We start from the raw sequence: 16,856 nt of genomic DNA, 5'->3' as shown, positions 1-16,856 counted from the left end.
GCGACTTCAGTCATTTTAACATTGTTCTCCTATCTTCCTCTCCTAGGCTACGTGTTCTGCATGCTGCACCGTCTACCTGAGCAGCACGACTGCCTGTTCGACCACCTGGGGCGTGGGCGCGAGGAGGCCGTCCTCAAGATGGTGAAGCTGGACCGCAAGGTGGGCCGCTCGTGCCAGCGCATTGGAGAAGAGTGCTCCTGAGTTGCTCCCATTGACCGCCCGTCTCCACACTAGGCACTTCAAGAGAGGGTGAAAGGAGCGAGGGAGGGAGTGGGGAGAAGGGAAAGTGAGCGGGGGTAGAAGGGAGAGCGAGCATGGTTGAAATAGACTCACAATTTGCCCCACCATTCTGGATCTGAGTATTGTTGATCCACTCCTGTTAGTCTTGACAGTTTGGACTCTGACTTGGACACTGTCACCACGGCAACCTCTGGAGCCTCACTATCGCATGTTCATTTTCACAGCCTTAACTCACCCAGTCTTCAGATTCAACAAGGACCCTGTAAAGAAAGAATGGTCAGATTATTTATTTTAGCACACAGCAGCGCCACCATAGCGCAACTCTTTTTCCCCTCTGCTTCACCGATCACAAAAGAAGACTGTCTGCAACAGTACTTCCTATATGAAACTGACCTCTCTCTCCTTACCGGCTCTTTAGTTGTCTTTGTCAGCAGGTTTTCACTATGTCAATGGTCACTAAGGAACGGAACATAGACCTGTCTGTCCCTAGACCACTCCTCAGGTTGTAGGAGGGTGGGATATCGACCTTTAACTCCCCCACCTTATTTTCTCTTTTCCTTGCCCAATGGCTCTGCATGGCATTGGATTGAATTGGCTTGTGTGTTGAGTGAGGACATTGTTCCCCAGGTCCTGGGTCAGTTGTTGTGTGGCCGTGTTTGTTCCTATGAGTCTCTGCCAGAGTGGTTTGAATCCAAACCAGACCACTAACCTTTGTACTGCAGCCAACCTCCTCCTCCGCTCCTCTGTTGGATCAGTCTGAACAAATGGACTGGAGACACACAAGCAGAAGCTCTTCTCTGCCTGCTGCCCTTTGAATGAGTGATGCTGTTCCTGCTCTTTGTTTTGTAATGCACTCTACTCTCTCTTCTGTACATACAAAATCCCTGACTCCTTGGACTATTGAACCATGGCTCTGTTCATATGGCCATAATAGAATACCACTTAGAATGCATGCCTGATACGTTGGTTCATTCTAAGTAGTATACTGCTAGTCTGTTCCATATTTTCTCCTACTACCCTAGTCACACTACTTGACTGTGCTGGTCCCAATGCTCATCTCATTCTTCACTCCATCCCCCTCTCCTCTGCTTCCTTCGACTCTCACTGGTCCCCTTCTGGTGCGAGGAATGATTTGAAGGATGGAGGGAGTGATGTGAAGTGGTCAACAACAAAAAAGGAGCGTACCGTTGTGGCTGGTTTTATTTTGATATTTTGCGACCTGTTCTCGCGAGTGCTAATGGAAGAAATTAATATCTTTCTGTATCTTAAAAGAAATTGTATTTAACCATATGGTTTTGATTTACTTACACACTAGCATAGCGCTGCATATTTAGTTAAATGTATAAAAAATAACTTTGTTTTCTCTTACTGTATTTGGCCTTTTTGCTGAGGATGATTAAACTGGATTAGAGGAGCCGGTCGTGTGTGTGATCTTTAAAATTGAAGTGTATAATGGGTGACTTTAAGGAGTCCATCAAACAACGAAGTGCAAACCTTATTGTCAATGTCTGTAATATGGGGGGGAAGCTCAAATTGACACTTTTCATACAACTTGTGAAAAGTAGACATACTTTTGACTGACAAAGGAACAATAAATATCATACGATTGCGTCTGTGCCCGTACCCTTCCGATTTGTTAACTTAATCTAGCCCTTGTTTTGAGGATTGCCCAAAACCTTTCCCTGTTAATGTCCTCTATTGCCCCACTTCTCTGCTCAAAAGATGAAGTTGAACACCTGCTTGCTGAACATCTCATTCCAAGATCATGGGCATTAGTTTCCCAATACTACATCTCAGGTGCCCAAACCCCATCTTGCTTAATGAAACACTGCAATTAAAATGTGCTCCCTGTTCAAAATGAGATGCACATCAAATGAATTTAACTTAGGATCTGAATGTCAGTGTGATCTGTCACTATTTCAGTGTAAAGACTAAGATTGTTACTCTGTACATAACAAGTGCAAGTTGTATTTCAACAGCATACTGTATGCACACAAACACAGTAAATATTTGTCATACGTAAAGGAAGAAAAATAAGCCTATTTGCACTACTGTATGGAATAGATAAAGAACCTGTCAAAAGTCACACACATACTCCATTTCGAAAACAATGTAATTTCTGTTTTGGTCTGGCCACAGATAATCAACATCACAGCCGGTATTCTCCTTGGTCCAGAGGGGGAAGAGAGAATATCTTCTGGCAAGGACTCTGCTGGAATGTCACCACAGGCGGCTTCCATTGCCTAGAGAAGGGCCATATGTTCATGGGGTTTGGGATCATACCACCACCATGCTGAAAACGCAATGGGGTTGAGAAATTGAGAATTGTAAACCTGGTATGGTCATGGAAACCGTTGCCAGCCTGATGGAAACTCACATTGTCCAGAATTAGAACATACATTTGCTGCTCAGGGTCACCTGACCGTCTGAAAAAGATGAATGTAAGGTGTTCAGGAAATTAGATGGGCAGTGTTGTATGATCCAAAGGGTGTTATGGCAGTGGAGGACTCCATTGTGGCTCATAACTGAGCATATGGTATCATTTCCCCCACTCTGAACAATGATGTTCCTACTTCTCCTACTAGTCTTTGCTAAATGAATCTATGAATAGGAGTTCATGGGGGATGGGACTTGCATCCAACTTCATGATTCTCTGAAATGAGAGTAAATACTGTATAGTACATTTCAGTGGCAACATCGAGTCTGTTTCAAAAGTGTAATACTGGTACATTACTTGTACCGTTTTATCCTTTCAAATGGGACTCATTTGCCTCATGATGTTTAAGAATGCGGGCTATGGTCGATAAGCTCACTCTTATGTAATGTAAGAGTTTTCAATCATCCATTGCTGTATTTCCCACATTCTTATGGCATTATTTTCAACTACCATTTGAACAATGGCAGCATCCTATTCATTTTTAAATATGTGGTTGTCTTTCAGTTCTCCAAAACCAAAAAATAGCATACATTACAGTAACAGTATACAAGATTAACATGTTAAAGTAGTATAGCTCCGAATTTCATACATACAGTAATACATTAAACATTTGTTTGCCCTTGAAGTATGTATTAGAATCTAATGTCTTTACTGTGCTTTGTTGTACTACTGTAAAAGTAGTAGAGGTCCAATGTCTGCAGTACATACAGTTGAAGTCGAACGTTTACATACACTTATGTTGGAATCGTTGTTCAACGACTCCACACATTTCTTGTTAACGAACTATAGTTTTGGCAAGTCGTTTAGGACATCTACTTTGTGCATGACAAGTAATTTTCATAATTTTCCCAACTTTTTTACAGATTATTTCACTTATTCACTGTATCACGATTCCAGTGGGTCAGAAGTTTACTTACACTAAATTGACTGGAATTTTTCAAGCTGTTTAAAAGGCACAAACTGGTGTCATGGCTTTAGAAGTTTGTGATAGGCTAATTGACATTGAGTCAATACCTGTGGATATATTTCAACGCCTACCTTCAAACTCAGTGCCTCTTTGCTTGACATCATGGGAAAATTAAAAGAAATCAGCCAAGACCTCAGAAAAAAATTGTAGACCTCCACAAAGTCTGGTTCATCCTTGGGAGCCATTTCCAAACACCTGAAGGTACCACGTTCATCTGTACAAACAATAGTACGCAAGTATAAAAAACATGGGACCATGCAGCTGTCATACCGCTCACGAAGGAGACGCGTTCTGTCTCCTAGAAAAACATATTTTGGTGCAAAAAGTGCAAATCAAATCCCAGAACAACAGCAAAGGACCTCGTGAAGATGCTGGAGGAAACAGGTAAAAACTTATCTATATCCACAGTAAAATGAGCCCTATGTCAACATAACCTGAAAGGCCGCTCAGCAAGGAAGAAGCCACTGTTCCAAAACCGCCATTAAAAAAAGCCAGACTACGGTTTGAAACTGCACATGGGGACAAAGAGTGTACTTTTTGGAGAAATGTCCTCTGGTCTAATGCAACAAAAATAAAACTGTTAGGGCATAATGACCATATTTATGTTTGGAGGAAAAAAGGGGATGCTTTGCTGCACCCCCAGGTTGTGGGGGTGCTTTGCTGCAGGAGGGACTGGTGCACTTCACAAAATAGATGGCATCATGAGGGTGGAAAACTATGGAAATATTGAAGCATCGTCTCAAGACATCAGTCAGGAAGTAAAAGCTTGGTTCCAAATGGACAATGACCCCAAGCATACTTCCAAAGTTGTGGCAAAATGGCTTAAAGACAACAAAGTCAGTTATTGGAGTGGCCATCAGAAAGCCCTGACCTCAATACCATAGAAAATGTGTGGGCAGAACTGAAAAAGTGTGTGAGAGCAAGGAGGCCTACAAAACTGACTCCTACAAAGCTCTGTCAGGAGGAATGGGTCAAAATTCACCCGACTTGTGGGAAGCTTGTGGAAGGCTACCAAAACATTTGACCCAAGTTAAACAATTTAAATAAAGTGGTGATCCTAACTGACCTAAACAGGGAAATTTTACTGGGATTATATGACAGAAATTGTGAAAAACTGAGTTTAAATGTATTTGGTTAAGGTGTATGTAAACTTCCGACTTTAACTGTGCCTATTCTCATTTTGGAACGTCCAGATGATGGATGCTACAGTGAAGCGGCTCAGATTGGGCAGCACTCTCTGCCTCTCTCAAGGTCAAACCATTGTCATGACGTTGGCCTGGGGGTAGGTTTATGACAGTCATAAATACCTCCTTCTCCTCTCTCTACCCTACTGATGTTACATTTACAAACCCTTTGGTTAACATAGAGATTCTGGGAACATAAGAAGGTGGGGGGGAATGAACTATATTCTGGTAATCCGACCAATTGAACATTGAATTGTCATCTGAGACATTCTCATCAATGATAAACTGACAAGCTCTACAGTGGAATGTCTACACAGAGTTATCGGATTCATGTGGAATTGTTGTTAAATTTAAATGTTTGAATATGATTTAATTATGTGTATGTGTAATTCTGTGTGATTAGTTAGGTATTTAGTAAATAAATAATTAAACCCATTTTTTTATTGCTGATTCAACTTGTTAGCCAGGGTTCGTGCAGATAATCAAGAATTTACAACTTTCAGATGAGACTGAATTAAGATGACAATTAATATTGACTGCTATTGATGTAAAATATTACTTGGTCTTTAAGAGTTTATTCGGAAGATAACAGCTCTATAAATATTATTTTGTGGTGCCGACTCTAGTTAATTACATTTACATGATTAGCTCAATCAGGTAATATTAATTACGGATAAATTATTTTATAGAATAGCATGTCATATCACTTAATCCAGCATAGCCAAAGACATGGTTGACCACACGGTCTATCACAGTTTCCAAAATTTCATCAGAGATAGATCACTCTCCTTGTTCTTCGTCTCACTCCACGTTTGCTTTCATTGTTCTCCAAAACACAGGAGTACTCACCTGTGGCCTTTCATACCAAAGGTCTGATTGCAAAGTTTACATTTACGCAATTAGTGTTTGCACATGTGAAAGTGATCAATTTGTAATTGAGCTTAACTTGTTGAACAGTATTGCTTGTCATTTGCACACAGGTTGTCCCAAAGGTAGAGAATTGTGTGTTGTGTTTTGCCAAATGTTTGTTATAGAATTGCAATCTGAGTGTAAAGCAAAACGTGTGCCAGTAGTATTGCCGATTTGGTGTATGGTTCTGCTAAATGAGTTACAGGTTTGGGTCATTGTGCCTCAAGGGCCAGTTTTAGTGAGTAAACAATTGGGAAAATCTGTAATATGAAGTTGATCCCCCTTTGCCGCTGCAACAGCCTCCACTCTTCTGGGAAGGCTTTCCACTAGATGTTGGGACATTGCTGCTGGGACTTCAGCCACAAGAATTAGTGAGGTCGGGCACTGATGTTGGGCGATTAGGCCTGGCTTGCAGTCGGCATTCTGATTCATCCCAAAGGCGTTCGATGGGATTGAGATCAGGGCTCTGCGCAGGCCTGTCAAATTCTTCCACACCAATCTCAAAAAACTATTTATGTACAGACCTCACTTTGTGCACAGGGCATTGTCATGCTGATGTAACAGTATAACTTTAAACCGTCCCCTCGCCCATACCCGGGCGCGAACCAGGGACCCTCTGCACACATCAACAACTGACAAGGGGAACTACTACTTCAAGGTCTCAGAGCAAGTGACGTCACCGATTGAAATGCTATTTAGTGCGCACCGCTAACTAAGCTAGCCGTTTCACATCCGTTACACTGAAACAGGAAAGGGCTTTCCCCAAAATGTTGCCACAAAGTTGGAAGCACAGAATCGTCTATGTGCTGTAGCACATACAGTGATGGGACAAGGCCAGAAAAATTATAACATGGTCTTGTGTGTTTCCTTTAAGAACATGGAGTAATTGTCAGGACACGGACTACAACCTGCACATTGCAAGCTTACAGAACAGGGCTGCGGGCAGCTAAGAGAAAATTAAGGAAAACTACATTTCCAGAGGACCTATCATCCTTTCACTCCCTCCTCTCTTCCTGTGTCTGCTATTATTGCCATTCTCTACCACTCTAAATTTCAAGCTTCTGCCCCTAACACTAATCTCTTTTCCACCTTCTTCCTCCTTAAGCCTCTACCCCTCCTCCCTCTCTGTGGAACACTTTGTCAACCTCTTTGAAAAAAAGGTTGACAACATCCCCTACTCATTCACTCAGCCTAGTTATATTTATTATGGATCCCCATACTCTTTCTGGTGTCCAGCAAAATTAGGGCAGTTTATTCAATTTTAAAACATTACAATACATTCACCGATTTCACAACACAATGTGTATCCTCAGGCCCCTACTCCACCACTACCACACACAGTGGGGCAAAAAAGTATTGTCAGCCACCAATTGTGCAAGTTCTCCCACTTAAAAAGATGAGAGGCCTGTAATGTTCATCATAGGTACACTTCAACCATGACAGACAAAATGAGAAAAAGAAATGCAGAAAATCACATTGTAGGATTTTTAATGAATTTATTTGCAAATTATAGTGGAAAATAAGTATTTGGTCACCTACGAACAAGCAAGATTTCTGGCTCTCACAGACCTGTAACTTCTTCTTTAAGAGGCTCCTCTGTCCTCCACTCATGACCTGTATTAATGGCACCTGTTTGAACTTGTTATCAGTATAAAAGACACCTGTCCACAACCTCAAACAGTTACACTCCAAACTCCACTATGGCCAAGACCAAAGAGCTGTCAAAGGACACCAGAAACAAAATTGTAGACCTGCACCAGGCTGGGAAGACTGAATCTGCAATAGGCAAGCAGCTTGGTTTGAAGAAATCAACTGTGGGAGCAATTATTAGGAAATGGAAGACATACAAGACCACTGATAAATCTCCCTCGATCTGGATGCAACCAGTCAGGATGCTCTCAATGTTGCAGTTGTAGAACCTTTTGAGGATCTCAGGACCCATGCCAAATCTTTTTAGTTTCCTGAGGGGGAATAGGCTTTGTCGTGCCCTCTTCACGACTGTCTTGGTGTGTTTGGACCGTTCTAGTTTGTTGTTGATTTGGACACCAAGGAACTTGAAGCTCTCAACCTGCTCCACTACCCGTCGATGAGAATGGGGGAGTGCTCGGTCCTCCTTTTCCTGTAGTTCACAATTATCTCCTTAGTCTTGGTTACGTTGAGGGATTGGTTGTTATTCTGGCACCAGCCGGCCAGGTCTATGACCTCCTCCCTATAAGCTGTCTCGTCGTTGATCAGGCCTACCACTGTTGTGTCGTCTGCAAACTTAATGATGGTGTTGGAGTCGTGCCTGGCCATGCAGTCTTGGGTGAACAGGGAGTACAGGAAGGGACTGAGCATGCACCCCTGTGAAGCTTCAGTGTTGAGGATCAGCATGGCAGATGTATTGCTACCTACCCTCACCACTTGGGGGCGGCCCGTCAGGAAGTCCAGGATCCAGTTGCAAAGGAAGGTGTTTAGTCCCAGGATCCTTAGCTTAGTGATGAGCTTTTAGAGTACTATGGTGTTGAACGCTGAGCTGTAGTCAATGAATAGCATTCTCACATAAGTGTGGAGTGCAATAGAGATTGTGTAAAGGGGGTGTAAAGCCATAACACATTTTACCAGCAGCAGACTATGATCCATAATGTCAAAAGCTGCACTGGAGTCTAACAAGACAGCCCCCACAATCATTTTATCAGCCAATCATCAGTTATTTGTTTAAGTGCTATGCTTGTTGTGTCCTTCCCTATAAGCATGCTGAAATTCAGTTGTCAATTTGTTTACTGTAAAATAGCATTGTATCTGGTCAACAACAACAAAAAAAATCCAGAAGTTTACTGAGGGTTGGTAACAGGCTGATTGGTCAGCTATTTGAGCCAGCTTTACTATTCTTGGGTAGCAGAATGACTTTAACTTCCCCCCAGGCCTGAGGGCACACACACTCTCTAGTAGGCTTAAATTGAATATGTGGCAAATAGGAGTTGAAATATCTTCTCTTATTATCCTCAGTCATTTTCCATCTAGATTGTCAGAACCTGGTGGCTTGTCATTGTTGATAGGCAATTTTTCACCTCTTCCACACTGACTTTATGGAATTCAAAAGTACAGTTATTGTCTTTCATAATTTGGTCCAATATACTTGGATGTGTAGTGTCAGCGTTTGTTGCTGGCATGTCATCCCTAAGTTTGCTTATCTTGCCAATGAAAAAGTAATTAAATTAGTTTGCAATATCAGTGGGCTTTGTGATGAATGAGCCATCTGATCCAATAAATGAAGGCGCCGAGTTGGCTTTGTATGTGCCGCAATTATTTTTTTACTATCATTCTTTACATAATTTGTTTCATAGTGTAGTTTATTTAGTTTATTCACATGATTTGCAGTACGTTTGCCAGTTAGTTGGGCTGCCAGACCTTTTGCCTCATCCCTCGCAACCATACAATTTTTCAATTCCTCATCAATCCAAGGGGATTTAACAGTTTATACAGTAATTTTCTAAATGGGTGGGTGCTTATTACTAACTGGAATAAATAGTTTCATAAATGCGTCAAGTGCAGCACCTGGTTGCTCCTCATTACACACCACAGACCAGCAAATATTCTTTACATCAACAACATATGAATCACTACAAAACTTCTTGTGTGACCTCTTATTCACTATATTTGTCCCAGCCTTTGGAACTTTGGTTTTCCTAGATATGGATATTATATTGTGATCACTACATCCTATGGATTTGGATTCTGCTTTTAAAGCAAATATCTGCAGCGTTAGTAAAAATGTGATCAAAACATGTTTGATCATTTATTTCCTGTGCTGTTTGTAACTACCCTGGTAGGTTGACTGACAACCTGATCCAAGTTCACCCTCCTGACTCTCCCTCCTCTGTTCTCATCCTAGATCGATCTGCTGCCTTCAACACCTGGAACCATCAGATCCTCCTCTAAACCTTCTCAGGGCTGACGTCTCAGGCTCTGCACACTCTTGGATTGCATCCTACCTAGTAGGCCGCTCCTACCAGTTGACATGGAGAGGATCTGTGTCTGCACCACGTACTCTCACTACTGGTGTCCCCCAGGGCTCGGTTCTAGGCCCTCTCCTCTAAATACACCAAGTCACTCTGCTCCGTCATATCCTCACATGGTCTCTACTATCATTGCTATGACCTCTCCATCCTGGTTGACAACTCCAGTGTCGCCCTCCCAAAGTGCAAAGAACCTTGGTGTGACCCTGAACCCTGACGTTCTCTGCAAACATCAAAGCAGTGACCCGCTCCTACGGGTTTATGCTCTACAACATCCGTAGATTACCTCACAGGAAATGTTGCAGGTCCTAAATCAGGCGCTTGTCCTCCCCCGCCTGGACTACTGCAACTCGCGGTTGGCTTGTGCCATCAAACCCCTGCAACTTATCCAGAATGCTGCAGCCCACCTGGTTTCAACCTTCCCAAGTTCTCTCATGTCACCCCGCTCCATCACACACTCCACCGGCTTCCAGTCAAAGCTCGCATCCACTACAAGACCATAGTGCTTACCTACGGAACAGCGACAGGATCTGCTCCTCCCTACCTTCAGGCTATACTCAGATCCTACACCCCAACACTCCGTTTTGCCAACCCAATAGTGGAACCAGCTTCCCCCTGAAGCTAGGACAGCAGAGTCCCTGCCCATCTTCCTAAAACATCTGAAACCTCTTCAAACCATATCTTAAATAATCCTCCTACTCACCATGACCCCCCCCCTGAAGAAATAATAATAATAACAACAACTTAACACTTGCATGTGACCCCCCCTCCTTACTTTCTATGACTGTGGCATGTGGTTGTCCCACCTAGCTATCTTAAGATGAACTGTAAGTCGCTCTGGATACGAATTTCTGCTAAATGACTGAAATTTTAAAATAAATAAAAAAACATACAAAAGTACATTGCATTCAGAAAGTTTTCAACCCTCTTGACCTTTTTCCCCCCTCATCAATACACACACACACACACACACACAACCCCATAATGACAAAGCAAAAACTGTTACTTTTGTATTTTTGCTAATGTATTAAAAATAATAAACTGAAATATCACATTTACCTAAGTATTCAAAACCTTTACTCAGTACTTTGTTGAGTCACCTTTGGCAGCGATTACAGCCTAGAGTCTTCTTGGGTTTGAAACTATAAGCTTGGTACACCTGTATTTGGGGAGTTTCTCCCATTCTTTTCTGTAGATCCTCTCAAGCGCTGTCAGATTGGATGGGGAGTGTTGCTGCACAGCTTTTTTCAGGTCACTCCAGAAATGTTAGACCGGGTTCAAGTCCAGGCTCTGGCTGGGCCACTCAAGGACATTGAAACTTGTCCAGAAGCCACTCCTGCGTTGTCTTGGCTGTGTGCATAGTGTCGTTGTCCTGTTGGAAGGTGAACCTTCGCCCCATGCTGAGGTCCGGGGCACTCTGGAGCAGGTTTTAGTCAAGGACCTCTGAACTTTGCTCCGTTCATATTTCCCTCAAACCTGACTAGTCTCCCTGTCGCTGAAAAACATCCCTACAGCATGCTGCCACCACCATGCTTTACCATAGTGATGGCACCAGGTTTCCTCCAGACGTGACACTTGGCATTCAGGTTCTTGTTTTCATCAGACCAGAGAATCTTGTTTCTCTTTGTCTGTCCTTTAGGTGCCTTTTGGTAAACTCTAAGAGGCTGTCATGTGCCTTTTACTGAGGAGTGGCTTTCGTCTGGCCACTCTACCATAACGGCCTGAATGGTGGAGTGCTGCCGAGATGGTTGTCCTTCAGGAAGGTTATCCCATTCCCAAAGAGCAATTCTGGAGCTCTGTCAGAATGACTATCGGGTTCTTGGTCACCTCCCTAACCAAGGCCCTTGTCACCCAATTGCTCAGTTTGGCCGGGCAGCCAGCTTTAGGAATAGTCTTGGTGGTTCCAAACTTATAAACATTTAAAAGGGTCGAGGCCACTGTGTTCTTGGGGATCTTCAATGCTGCAGACATTTTTTGGCACGCTTCCCAAAATCTGTGCATCGACACAAACGTGTCTCAGAGCTCTACAGACAAATCCTTCCACCTCATGGCTTGGTTTTTGCTCTGACATGCACTGTCAACTCTGGGACCTTATATAGACAGGCATGTGCATTTCCAAATCATGTCCAATCAATTGAATTTACCACAGGTGGACTCCAAGTTGAAGAAACATCTCAAGGATGATCAATAGAAACAGGACGCACTTGAGTTCAATTTCGAGTCTCATAGCAAAGGGTCTGAATACTTAAGGTATATTTTTATTTTTCCTAGTTTAGCAAAAAGTTAGTTTTTGCTTTGTCATTATGGGTTATTGTGTGTAGATTGTTTTTTTCCCCTCAATCATTTTAGAATAAGTCTAATGTAAGAAAATGTGGAAAAAAGGGAGGGGTCTGAATACTTTCCGAATGCACTGTATGTGGACACCCCTTTAAATTAGTGGATTCTGCTAATTCAGCCACACCGTTGCTGACAGGTGTATAAAATCGAGCACACAGCCATGCAATCTCCATAGACAAACATTGACAGTAGAATGGCCTTACTGAAGAGCTCAGTGACTCAACGTGGCACCATCAACGGATGCCACTTTTCCAACAAGTCAGGTTGTCAAATTTCTGCCTTGCTACTGCACCGGGCAACTGTAAGTGCTGTTATTGTGAAGTGGAAACGTCTAGGAGCAACAACGGCCTAGCTGCGAAGTGTTAGGCCCCACAAGCTCACAGAATGGGACTGCCGAATGCTGAAGCGCAGAGCGTAAAAATCGTCTGTGCTTGGTTGCAACACTCACTACCGAGTTCCAACTACCCCTGGAAGCAATGTATCAATGTTAGCACAAGAACTGTTCGTCGGGAGTGTCCTTAAATGGGTTTCCATGGCCGAGCAGCCGCACACAAGCCTGAGATCACCATGCACAATGTCAAGCATCGGCTGGAGTGTTGTAAAGCTCACCGCCATTGGACTCTGGAGCAGTGATGAATCACACTTCACCATCTGGCAATCCAACGGACTAATCTGGGTTTGGCGGATGCCAGGAGAATGCTACCTGCCCCAATGCATAGTGCCAACTGTAAAGTTTGGTGGAGGAGGAATAATGGTCTGGGGCTGGTTTTCATGCTTTGGACTAGGACCCTTAGTTCTGGTGAAGGGAAATCTTAACGCTACAGCATACAATGACATTGTAGCAGATTCTTTGCTTCCAACTTTGCAGCAACAGTTTGGGTAAGGCCCTTTGTTTCAGCATGACAATGCCCCGTGGACAAAGTGAGGTCCATACAGAAATGGTTTGTCAAGATCGGTGTGGAAGAACTTGGCTGGGCTGCACAAGAGCCCTGACCTCAACCCCATCTTACTACACCTTTTGGATGAATGGGAATGCAGACTGCGAGCTAGGCCTAATCGCCCAACATCAGTGCCTGACCTCACTAATGTTCTTGTGGCTGAATGGAAGCTAGTCCCCGCAGCAATGTTCCAACATCTAGTGGAAAGCCTTCCCAGAAGAGTGGAGGCTGTTATTAGAGCAAAGGGGCAGACCATCTCCATATTAATGCCCATGATATTGGAATGAGATATTTGATGAGCAGGTGTCCACATATATTTGGTCATGTAGCGTACCTACTGTAGTAGGAGTAGTAGACTATCACCGGGCTCACCATGGTGAAGTGGAAGGCTCGGCCTGTTGTGCCGGTGAAGCTTGTGGAGATGAGCTCTGAGCAGTTGGTCAGGATGGTGTCACAAGTGATGCAGGAGAACAGGCATGTTCCACCGATGTGGTCCAGGAAGATCCTTCCCATAGTGGTGTTGTCAGCAGTGACCAACCTTCAGGAAAGGAAAAAAAAAATCTATATAAAAAAAATGGAAAGTCATGTATGACACTCATTCACACACAGCAGCTGAGGAGAGCAGTGAGGTGGGGATGGCTCATAGGAAGCAAATGAAACAGGGTGCGATCTACCCGAATTTGTCCAATAGAAACTTGTTTTGCAACTGTTTAGGCTAATGATTACGGGCCTGGTTCACATAAGACAATTACTCACAAAGACACATATACAGTGGGGCAAAAAAATATTTAGTCAGCCACCAATTGTGCAAGTTCTCCCACTTAAAAAGATGAGAGAGGCCTGTAATTTTCATCATAGGTGCACTTCAACTATGACAGACAAAATGAGAAGAAAAAAAAATCCTGAAAATCACATTGTAGGATTTTTAATGAATTTATTTGCAAATTATGGTGGAAAATAAGTATTTGGTCAATAACAAAAGTTTCTCAATACTTTGTTATATACCCTTTGTTGGCAATGACAGAGGTCAAACGTTTTCTATAAGTCTTCACAAGGTTTTCACACACTGTTGCTGGTATTTTGGCCCATTACTCCATGCAGATCTCCTTCAGAGCAGTGACGTTTTGGGGAAGTATAAATAATCCAGTAAAAACTTTAAAGTACTATGTAAGTACTTTACATCACTAGAAATTACTCAAGTAAGAGTAAAAAGGTATCCAGTCAGAAAATGAATTATGTACTAGTTACAAATGTAGTTTGGTCATGTTTTACATCCTATGGTAAATTGTGAGTGACAGCTAACATTCTTTTTTATAACTTACTGAAAATGAATAGACATGCATGTATTATTTAAGCCTAACAGCATCATCTTTCAGATGTCCTCAGCACAGGTTGGCTGTACAGTTTAAATTATTCAAAGTTGACTTTATCAATGTGCTCAATTTCATAAAACAGTACTTAAGACATTGGAATAATTTCACTATTTCAATAGCATTAATGAAAATTAATTTCACAATAGAATTTCAATTACTTGTGATGGTGAATGCGTACTAAAAAGATTGAAACCAATTGTGATGTTGAATTTTTTTTATTAAGAATTAAATATCCACAAGGATCAGGTAAGTGTTTCAACTGCCAACCAACAATCAATATTGACATTTCACTATCAATCCTGTTACTAGTATGCAAATCAGATAAATTCAGCATGGAATTAAACATCAAGGTAAGAATCATGTAAGTAATAAATAATCAAACCGTGCAGATACACAATAAAGGTAAAAAATACAGTATCAATTGCCACAGTTAACTCATATTTTGTTCTACTACGCTCCCATTGGCTAGCTAGCGTTGTCTCGCTCACAGGCGATCGGAACAGAGACAGTGGTCTTCCAAGGTAAGGATGGAAAGTGTAATTATGCTTATTATTCATAATTTGTCATATTTATTAGCTAATCATTCAGTCGAATACTATGCTACGGCCACTGAATCTGTCTTTGAGCGTTTAAGGGACATTATGTTATTATATTTTTCAAATATTGAAATACAAGGGCAAATGTTATTATCAGGGGCTGAAATTTCACACAACGTGATATTCACTTCCGGACTTAGGCTATCTACAACGCTATGAGCGCTCCATCTGAATAACGGGGCGTGGTTTTGGCTTAACTGTGTTGGAGAAAAAGAAAGACGCACACTCTCCAAGTCCGGAAGTGAATATCACGTAGCACGAAATTTCAGTCGGATCCTTAAGATGAAGTATTCTAGGTAAATTTAGCTGACCTTCAATTGCGGGAATTCAGAGTTGAGACATTTTACAACTCATTGAAACTCTGAATATAAAAACATGGGCAAACGTTACCAAACATGATAATAATAGGCAGCTAATTGTTAAATTACACTTTCCATCCTTAAATTGGAACGCCACTGCACTGATCGCCTGTGAGTGAGACAACGCTAGCTAGTCAATGTGAACGTAGTCGAACGCTCTCATTGGATAATGGGTGTGGTTTTGGCTGAACTACGTTAGGAAAAAGAGACTCATTTACGCTCCATTGTAATTATTTTCCGAACCGTTCCTTTCCACTTCATTCTTCCCCCCTCGGTTCTGTCGCTACACGCTGTAAATAAAATAAACAAATATGGCACAAAAAGCTTCCTGAGATTTTTCATTATATAACATGTGCTTACTAGCTAGTTAGCTTCCTAGCCATTTAATTTGCACTCACATCAAAACCCAATTTCAACAGCAAAAGTACATACGATAAATACTTTACTCCAGAAATATATAATATTAGAAAGGCAGACGGTAATTGAAGGGGGTTTGACGCCAACGGACTTGAGACGACGTTCTATTTTAAATACATTTCATTGGTCAAGGGGTTGTGACATGTTCATACAGACACATAGGGGAACCAATTGTATCGATTAATAAAATAAGAACCTCATCATTCAATGTGATTTCCATCTGACAACAATGATATAATATAAATATATTGAACTGAAATTATTTGGTAAAATGTAACGAGTTAAGTTACTTCCTTCAGAAATTACATGAGTAAAAGAAAAGTACTACTAGTACCTCAAATGTATCTAAGTACATGGCTCAGTCGGTAGAGCATGGCGCTTGCAACGCCAAGCGTCGTGGGTTCGATTCCCGCTGGGGCCACCCATATGTAAAAGTAGTGGCCCCAGCCGACTTGTAAGTCGCTTTGGACAAAAGCGTCTGCTAAATGGGATATATTGATACATGTAATGCATTACTTGTAACGAGTTACTCCCCACCTCTGACCATGAATTCTGCAGTCACTGCACTAAATAGTTTAAGATAAGCTAGGAAACACACCACATTTTCGAAAGAAAGTGTATTTCAGTCATTTAAAAACTAGCCGTCCTTGGTGTAACAGTTGGTATAATGGGACAATTCGAAGTACAACGCATTTCTCACCTCTGGACTGTGGTACTTTTTCCGAGTCATATCTCGCGCCGACTCTGCAGTGGCTTAATCTAAACAGGAAGCCTGTTCAACTCCTGTGCAAGCGCATGGTATGAATCTATTGTGTATATAATGTGTGATAGATAACCTTATAATACAAAGCCATCATGTATGTTGATGTCGAAGACACATCGCATACCCAACTTTTTCTCACCGTGAATCTGTGATTTTCGGAGTTCTGTGTCTACACGAATGTTAAAACCTGCTTCGTTGTATTTCCCCCTTGTTTTTGTCGTCGACCCTGCCGATGTCGCGTCACCTTTGTTGTTCTTTCACAGCTGTTCCACAGACTGTATCAACATCCGGTACATGTGACCCCGCCCCATGCTGGGTAGGGGAGTTGTCAGAGAGAT

The 16,856-nt window shown here is 42.2% G+C and overlaps 1 protein-coding gene and 1 long non-coding RNA gene across 8 annotated transcripts in view; one reads left to right on the top strand and one right to left on the bottom strand.

Moving 5' to 3' along the window:
• The window catches only part of LOC135557867 (AN1-type zinc finger protein 3-like), a 20,447-nt gene extending 18,793 nt beyond the window's left edge, over window positions 1–1,654 (top strand). For all 3 annotated transcript variants that reach the window (XM_064991558.1, XM_064991559.1, XM_064991557.1), the window contains one exon: window positions 47–1,654. In XM_064991558.1, coding sequence (XP_064847630.1) covers window positions 47–201 — 155 coding nt within the window. In that variant the 3' untranslated portion in view covers window positions 202–1,654. The remainder of the gene's footprint in view (window positions 1–46) is intronic.
• The window catches only part of LOC135557869 (uncharacterized), a 16,992-nt gene extending 136 nt beyond the window's left edge, over window positions 1–16,856 (bottom strand). The window contains exons 1-3 of one of the 5 annotated variants that reach the window (XR_010458269.1): window positions 16,658–16,856; window positions 13,383–13,548; window positions 77–2,666 (exon numbers count right to left, since the gene is read on the bottom strand). This is a non-coding gene — a long non-coding RNA (uncharacterized LOC135557869). Of the gene's footprint in view, window positions 1–76; window positions 2,667–13,344; window positions 13,549–16,657 lie in introns of all 5 variants that reach the window. The other 4 variants (XR_010458270.1, XR_010458272.1, XR_010458273.1 and 1 more) reach the window with 4 other exon arrangements.

This window comes from Oncorhynchus masou, chromosome 16 (assembly GCF_036934945.1).
Source record: "Oncorhynchus masou masou isolate Uvic2021 chromosome 16, UVic_Omas_1.1, whole genome shotgun sequence".
Taxonomy (NCBI): domain Eukaryota; kingdom Metazoa; phylum Chordata; class Actinopteri; order Salmoniformes; family Salmonidae; genus Oncorhynchus; species Oncorhynchus masou.
Note: the sequence above shows the minus strand (reverse complement) of the source record. Positions and strands in the feature narration are given on the sequence as shown.